The sequence below is a fragment of the Pyrus communis genome, chromosome 7 (genome assembly GCF_041283825.1).
Source record: "Pyrus communis isolate YQ-2024b chromosome 7, ASM4128382v1, whole genome shotgun sequence".
In the NCBI taxonomy this organism is placed as follows: domain Eukaryota; kingdom Viridiplantae; phylum Streptophyta; class Magnoliopsida; order Rosales; family Rosaceae; genus Pyrus; species Pyrus communis.
Window position 1 is genome coordinate 2,667,612 of NC_142571.1, and position 8,228 is coordinate 2,675,839.

An 8,228-nucleotide genomic window follows, 5' to 3' on the forward strand; every position below is an offset into this window, starting at 1 on the left:
TACATATCTCGTTCCTCCCAAATTTACCACTAAGGTGACTATTAATTTGGCCAAATCAACATTTTATGTTTTGTTGAAATCTTTTTAAATTGGGGATCTCTTGGATGTTATTCAAAATGTCTTCTTTAATATGTGCATTAGTTCTTAATTAATTTTTTTTATAATAAATTGTATGAAGATTTTGGTGACTATTTGTCAAAATTGTAGGGGAAATTATAAATACACAAATTTCTTAGGCTTTCAAACATTTTGTTTAATTATGTTCGTTGTTTTTAGTTGATTAATTAATTTGTTGGTTAGAAATGAAATAAACAAGTGTGAGAAATTATAAACGATGTACTCATAAAATTAAAAAAAAATGTATGATAAACTAAAATTATATGAAAATATCAGCTTCCATTTATAAATTGTCTAAATCAAAATATTGCTCGAATAAAAAAAATTCAATGTATTCACTTTTGGAGAAATTGATCATTATATAATTTATATTTATAAAAATACTGACAAATTCAAGTACCAAATTAGGGGGTTCCCTTCTTAAAAGCACCCCCAAGAAAATTAATTTAAAAATATGTTTTTGGTTTTGCCATAATATATGAATTATTACTATAATTCTTCTCTTTTTTTCCTTTTTTCTTTTTTGGCTCTCTGGGAAAGACCAAATTTTATTCTCCCTCAAGTGGAAAGTGGGTGGAGCCCCCCCAGTGTCTCTACTGAGTCAAAGTTTTTAGGACATGAGTTGTTGATGCAGCAGATACTGTGTTGAATTCAACCTCCATCACCCCAGAAGAGTAAAGTGGTGGCGGAGCAGTCGCTTCCTCCTCCTGATCGCCGCCGCAAGGTTTCAAAGTTAGCTCCTTTTCCCCTTCAATTTCGTTTCTACTTCGAGTAATGAAGTTTCCCTTTTGGGTTTTTCCTGAATTGAGTTTCTTTGTTTACTTTCTGGGTGTAGATTTTTTTCTCCTCTTTCTACGTTTTTGCTCATTTGGTCGATACCAAACAAGTTTCAGCCGCCATCAGAGGGTTGGAATCGCAAAAGGGTCATCCTTTTTGCTGGTTCTGTATCAAATAGTGGTATTGAGAAGTTGGCAGAATCCGCCATGGCTGATGGCAGTCCTAGGACTGATATCTCTACAGATGTGGATACAGATGATAAGAATCAAAGGGTACTCTCTCCCCCTCCCTCCCTCCTTCCTTCCCTCTCTCTCTCTCTCGCTCCCTCAAAGTTTTGGTAATACCAACTATTAAGAATCATTTTGTTATGCTTGAGGTCAATAGCCATTTTGCTGAGTTAGATGTTAACTAGTATTTGTTGCCCATCTGACATTTTGATCACTCTGTATGTGCAGTTTGACAGAGACCAATATGCCATTGCTCCTGTGGCTTCTGATTCCAGTGACAAATCGAAAGATCCAAAAGATCAGAAGGTGATGTATAGGAAATCGATGATATGTGAGTTGAATAGCAAGGGTAAGATGCTCATTTGTTTGATTGCATTTTGCAGACTCTTCGTAGGCTGGCTCAAAATCGTGAGGCTGCGAGAAAAAGTCGGCTGAGGAAGAAAGTAGGCCATATTTCACTTTCTTTAAGTTCGTTATCTTTATTCATTTGCTCAATTAAATTTCTGCTGCAGTATGCCTTGATATCTTTATAGCTTTACTTTTGTTAGTCCTAATGGCAGCGATGACTGCTCAAAAACATGGTTGCGATTTTAATGGAAATGGGATATTCAGAATATAAGTTCGATGGCAGCCCACATTTCCACCTATTTAGTATATTTATATCCTTAGTTGTTTGAGAAACAATAGGATAGACAATGGGTTACACAATAGCGCATGTCAGGTCTAATACGATAAGCCTATCAGCTACTCCTCGTCCTAGCTTTGTTGTTAACCAAAGTCAGCTGATGGTGATAGAAAAGTCTGATAATTTTGATGCTCATGTGGATTTTTCATTTTCCTACCTATTTGTCTATTTTTGTTGGTTTCCTTTTCTGGCATGATTTCCTAACATTTTAGTGTAACGTTATAAATTTTAATTCAATTCTTTTCATAATGAGCACTTTTTGAGATTGTGGATTTCAACTTTTTCTTACAACTGGTCACCATTTCTTCATTTTCCTTGTTTACGTTTCCTGGTTAAAAGTCTTTGCTCCACACATCTTTAAAGCTTTGCTTTCTTCTACTCGTTTTATTTCAATAAGTAATCAGGAGCTGAATGCGGAACTAAGTTCTGGAAAATGGGTTCTGGCGTACATTACTATAAACTATAGCTGCGAGCAAAGATAAGCTTAACCTGGCCTAGCCTATCTAATCTGTTACAGTTCTAGTGACTTTAATTCATCATAGCCTAACAGCATACTCCAAAGTTTAACCTCATCTAGGAAAAGTTTGTTGGTTTAAAGCTCAACTTCTAGTTTACAGTGCACATGTGCAACAATTCAAATATGGAATTCAAGGGATTAAATAGGAAATGATACTCTAAATCATAGAACTATAATGAAATACACGATAAACCAACATTGGTCAAATTGCAGATTACACGCAGTTGATTGGCTCAAAGCACATCTTTGTATGCATGTTACAGTTGATGTAATTCAAGGGGTTTGGTACTATCATTTCCCATTTGAGTGTAGTAGGATCCCTAACTCTCATTTCACCTTGATATATTGTTAACATTAGTTTCTCTCTTGTCCTGCGAATGCCAAAAGGTCTTCTTAAGTAGTACTTTCAGCTTGGTACGGCCACAGGTGGACCACCTTCCTACTTTTTTTTGGGGGGCAAAACCACTTTCATACTTGATCTGTCTCTTACAGCTAGAGCCTAGATCTGTTGGTATATTTCGATTGTGAGATTTTCTTAAGCTGGGATTTTAGGTCTGGCCTGGGAATCGGTAAGCCCAGGTCTGTCCTGGATCCCCTGCTAACAAAATTGTTGTGTGGTTTGAGCTTGGATGCTAGATGAGCAATTATTACCCCTTAACCATTCAAAGGAATGCTACAATGTAGGTGTGATAAGTAGTCAATGGATAATGAGTCAATGTCTGGCATTCTGCTTGTTATATATTTATTTTTGTGAGAGTGGAAGCTTTTTCACTGGATCTCCTGTTTTAGGTTGCCTTTTCTGAAAATTTTTTGTTACTTTATCCTCTCGTAAGCATAGTTTCTCTTATTAAAAAATTGTAAAATGAAAAACGAAAAAAAGAAGGAAATGCATAGATCTGCATATTTATGTTTGGTCAGTAAGCCATTATGACATTGCATGCCCAGTTTTTTGTAAGTCTTAAATGAGTTGTATCTATTCTTGTTTACTGCAGGCATATGTTCAGCAGCTGGAGAGTAGTCGTCTGAAGTTGACTCAACTAGAGCAAGAGCTCCAGCGAGCCAGACAGCAGGTTAAAGCAATTATTTCTGTACTATTGTAAAATCTAATGCATTCAGAGCCTTAGATTCTCTGTAGATGACCTCTATGTTGGGTTTAATCTTGCATCTTTCCGAAAGTTATTTTGTTATTTTTTCAGGGAATCTTCATTTCTAACTCAGGAGATGCTGCCCATTCAAATAGTGGAAATGGTATTCCTTCTTTCCTTAGGTTTTAATTTTGAAAATTATCATTGAAGTAAGGGAGACCAGCTCCTGGTAATTGTGGGATAAACTGTCGATCAATTTAAATTTGTAGTCAAATTGACATGATTTTGAATCAATGGTTCCTTGATACCTATTTGTATGAAACAATTATACTCAGGAGAAAGATTGTGTTGATATGCTATATGCCATGAGTAGCTCACCCACATGATAATGTTCTAGTGGAAATAAGGAAGGAAACTACCTCTTCCCTCTCTCTGTCTCTCTCTGATCCACATGATAATGTTCTTGTGGAAATAGAGGAAAGGAAACTACCTCTCTCTCTCTCTCGGTTGTAATTGTCTGTGTACAGTATCGAGGTCAAATTGGTTGAGGAGTTGATGACGAAGAGACTCTCTCTCTCTCTCTCTCTCTCTATATATATATATATCAGTTGTCATTGTCGACAAACACAATCAGGAGATTTTGGTAGCAATTTTTAGGGGCATTCTTGAATGTTTGCGTCCGGTACAGAGGTTGAATTGGTTAAGGAGTTGTTGATGATGAAGAGTGGCATGCTTGATTCGGTGTATTGGATTAATGGTAGTTATTTATGCTGGTTGCATCAGTGAACATGGACTGAGTGTATTAATGCAGTACATGGCCCTGGTATAGTGCCTGACAGGCTGACAGTGATACTCGTCTGTTGTAGTAGTTAGCGACAAGGTTGTTTTAGATACGCTGGTGGGAGGTTCCTGATTTCCCCACTGATAAGCTCTGGAATCTAATAGCAATCAGATTTTTATTCTTGGCAGATCATATATCTGTCTAAGTTTTCAGGGAAAGAACCAAACCGACAACATTATATTGTTTGATTTAAATCCATCCAATATTTTTTTTCAGGGTTATTCTTCTTTTCTTCTAGAGTGAAATTTGTTGTGGGTAAGTTCACCAAACAAAAAATATTTGTTGTGGGCAATGGAAATGAAGTCAGATTTTGGAAAGACATTTGGGAGCGTTAACTGTCTTTCCAATCCTTATTTTATAACTTCTGCCAGGTTTCTTTCAACTGCAACATATTTCTCTTCTTTTTCTTCAGTCGGCATTATCTATTGTGATTTAAAATTCTGAAGAAATTTGGGTGAGAGAGGTCCACAAATGTACTGCATTGTCTTCTTCTCTAAACAGTGTCTCCTTGCATCCAAATCACTTTAATGAAAGGCCATGGTCGGTTACTCATTTAGTAGCTTTTGTAGTAAATCTTTTTTTTTCTTTCTGTAAATTGGTCAACAATCAACCAGATCCTCCCCTAAGTCATTTAAGTTGATATAGAAGGCTGATGACCCAGCAAAGGTGCAAACTTGCACATGGCTGCTGGTAAATGAGAGAATAGATATTTATTACAGGATCCAAAGAGGGCCCTAGATTACTGATCGCCATGTTAAATTGTGTTATACGAATGCAAGGGAAGAAGACTGACCACATTTTTGTTCATTTTCTTTTTACTAGGCATATCTGAGAGGCGTTAAAAATGGTGTGAGTGTGTCTGAGACGCTGTTTTCATTTATGTCAGGGAGGTTGTTTTAGTTGAGGGGCTAGCAAATGATGCTCACCCCTTGGAGATATGCTGTTTTGGCTCTTATGTGGAATGTTTGGCTGGAAGAGATAGGAGGTTCTTTAAGGACAATGAGGAGGATGCAAAGTTACTTTGGGATTAATTAGATTTAAGTTTCTATGGCGTTGTTGAGAAAGTATTTTAAAAAGCTTCCCTTGTACTGTAATTATTTTTATCGAGGTGCTTTATATTTGATAATTTTATGTGATCATGTTTCAGATGGTTACATTAGATTCTTCCGTTTGATCTGACTGCAAACTCCTCCAGTACTTATAAAGTTACTGTAAACTGCTCCCCACTTTCTTCTCTGCAGTTCCTTCATCACCATCTTTTAGTTTCAAAGATATAACTTTTCCACTTGCATGAGAGAAGCAAATCCTCACATGCATGAAAGGGTAGTATTCCAGTTTACGAGCTCTAGATTTTGGTGATTTGGTCTTAAGAAAGTTAAGGAAAATAATGGTAATGTTATGATCGTAAACGTATTCCATGGATGAAATTTACTTATCTATTTTTCAGATACTTTTGAAGTAGAATACGGAATTCTTTCAGTTGCATCCAGCAGTATTAAAGTTGGTGTGATTGACATATCTTCTGTTTAAATTTTTCAAAATAGGCATTTTTGGTGCAAATATGTTTATTTGCATGCAGACAGGCTTAGGAAAAAAGTTAAAGTTTTATCTTGTTATTTAATTTGGTCCTCTTCTCTTAATTTAGTTCCAGTGGATGAGGTAGGTTATCTTGTTCACTGTATCTCCTTGCAGGGGCCATGACATTCAATGTAGAATATGGACGGTGGCTGGAAGAGCAGAATCGGCAAATTAATGAACTGAGATCAGCAGTAAACTCTCATGCAAGTGATGCAGAGCTTCGTATTATTGTAGATGGAATCTTGGCGCACTATGATGAGATCTTTAAGCTGAAGGGCACAGCAGCTAAAGCCGATGTATTCCATTTGTTGTCTGGTATGTGGAAAACACCTGCTGAGAGGTGTTTCTTGTGGCTTGGAGGTTTTCGTTCATCTGAGCTCTTGAAGGTGAAGCAACTTATCATTTCTTGATGTCATATAGGGCAGATTCATAAGGCTCTAGTTGAAGACATCATTTCTACCCATTTTTCGGGTTTCAGATTTCTTTCTTGAATACTAATCTGTCACTCATATAAGAGATGGAAGAAATTGACCAAATCACCAAAATAAGAGATGGAATACCCATTTTCCTTAACTTTCAAGAAATCATCTCTTGAGGAAAATGGAAGAAAGTTATGGAAAATGGGTATTCCATCTCTTAAGGAAAAATCATCTCCTTGGGTTTTGTCAAATCATGCTCTGCCCATTTCCTCGATCATTTTTTTTATTTTATACCTAGGATCATGAATTTGTTTTCTATATGACGTTTTTGGTCTTAATCCCTTTGATAAAATTAAAATGAATGAGTTTATGTGCAGCTTCTTGTTACTCAGTTGGAGCCTCTGACGGAGCAGCAGTTGGTTGGGATTAACAACTTGCAGCAGTCCTCCCAACAGGCAGAAGATGCGTTATCCCAAGGGATGGATGCATTGCAACAATCTTTAGCTGAGACCTTGTCCAGTGGATCTCTTGGCTCCTCAGGTAACTCAGGAAATGTAGCTAACTACATGGGTCAAATGGCCATGGCAATGGGAAAGCTTGGGACCCTTGAGGGGTTTATCCGTCAGGTAATGCATTATAGTGCTTTATCGTTTATTCGTTTGTGTAGTCTGTACTGTAGCATCACACGTATAGTAATCATCAGTGTGAAACTGTACATCAAAGAATAAAATGGGACAAAAGCCAATTACCCCATTGCCCAATCCCGCCTCTTAACTTCTTTCTGAAATGTGAGGGTGCTAAAACAGTTTGATATTTAGTTGGATCTCTGAAATATGTATCATTTGAAATGTACATGGCTATCATTTTTATTCTACAAGCTAATGCGATTGGGGTTTATGAAGAATTTTTTTAGATTATCCACCAACCTGCCAAAACCTCTTTTGTCATTGTTTCGGACTGTGTTACGAGTGTAAGACTGTAGGCATGAATTTGTTTTTACACACCTAAATGTTTATTTGGTAAAATATGCTATTCTTTTACAAAATTCGATATAATCATGAGGCCTAGCCAAAAAGGAAAGAGCATGAAAGATAACAAAATCTTAATATTCATTTTTCCTGTTTTTCGTGTATGCACTTTCTTGTTCTTATAACTTTTGAAGTGCCTAATCTGTTCATGGGCTAATAATATCAGGCTGACAATTTGCGGCAACAAACACTGCAACAAATGCACCGTATCTTGACAACCCGCCAGTCAGCTCGTGCACTTTTGGCTATACATGATTACTTCTCACGGCTACGTGCTCTGAGTTCTCTCTGGCTTGCCCGCCCAAGAGAGTGAAATGTTCCCAAACTGCTTGGTAAAGTTGTGGCCTGCAAGGCATCTGAATAGCAATTGACTTTCTCTAGTACAGCACCGGGATTACTGGGTTCTCGTTACAAATCTTCTGTTATCGATTGTTCCTGATGCTGTAGCTGTAGAAATTGTATCGTTAGTGCTAATTCTGTAATTCTGTAATTTTCTACCCGCATTCTAGTCATCGTAGGGTCTCCTGTAATGCTTATTACTGTTAATATTTATAGGATTATGGTGTTTATGTAATTGTAATTTGTGACCGAGTTTTCGAAATGAATTTTGGATAATGAAATGCATGATGGTTTTGGCTGCTACTTCACATCAAACATGAAGGTTTTTGACATTCCAGTTCTCTGCTATTTACAGCAGTTGATTGTAAAGAACATGGTACATTAGTTATGGCCCTGTGGCTAAGTTATTCTCGCTCCGCAGGGGCAGAAGTTTTCCACGGTTATCTGTCAACTAGTTTTGTGTAACGATCCTGGATAGGCGAGATCGTTGTTGGAAACATGGGTGCAAGGAAACGAGCACATTATCTGCTGAACCTCTAACCAACATCTGCAAAGTAGGCTAGTTTATGTGATTTCTTGTTTTGATGTATGTTGCTAGATTAGCATATTGATTTT

The 8,228-nt window shown here is 37.0% G+C and overlaps 1 protein-coding gene across 2 annotated transcripts; it reads left to right on the forward strand.

Moving 5' to 3' along the window:
- Nucleotides 1-593: 593 nt before the first annotated feature.
- LOC137735229 (transcription factor TGA2.2) lies at nucleotides 594-7,916 on the forward strand. Of its 2 annotated transcripts, none has more exons than XM_068474637.2 (9): nucleotides 594-849; nucleotides 953-1,166; nucleotides 1,350-1,427; nucleotides 1,505-1,564; nucleotides 3,316-3,393; nucleotides 3,520-3,571; nucleotides 5,942-6,213; nucleotides 6,624-6,872; nucleotides 7,441-7,916. In XM_068474637.2, the coding sequence occupies exons 2-9, from the start codon at nucleotides 1,101-1,103 to the stop codon at nucleotides 7,585-7,587; spliced, it is 1,002 nt and encodes a 333-aa protein (XP_068330738.1). In that variant the 5' UTR covers nucleotides 594-849; nucleotides 953-1,100; the 3' UTR covers nucleotides 7,588-7,916. The 2 variants fall into 2 exon arrangements, with proteins under 2 accessions (XP_068330738.1, XP_068330739.1); XM_068474638.2 differs by having other exon boundaries at nucleotides 703-841.
- Nucleotides 7,917-8,228: the final 312 nt, after the last annotated feature.

What these genes read in the sequence shown, in the direction of transcription:
- LOC137735229 (XM_068474637.2), top strand. Translation starts at nt 1,101, where the DNA reads ATGGCTGATGGCAGTCCTAGGACTGATATCTCTACAGATGTGGATACA. An exon ending in AAAGTCGGCTGAGGAAGAAA is followed by an intron (nt 1,565 to 3,315) that starts GTAGGCCATATT and finishes TGTTTACTGCAG; the next exon opens with GCATATGTTCAGCAGCTGGA. An exon ending in GTTCATCTGAGCTCTTGAAG is followed by an intron (nt 6,214 to 6,623) that starts GTGAAGCAACTT and finishes GTTTATGTGCAG; the next exon opens with CTTCTTGTTACTCAGTTGGA.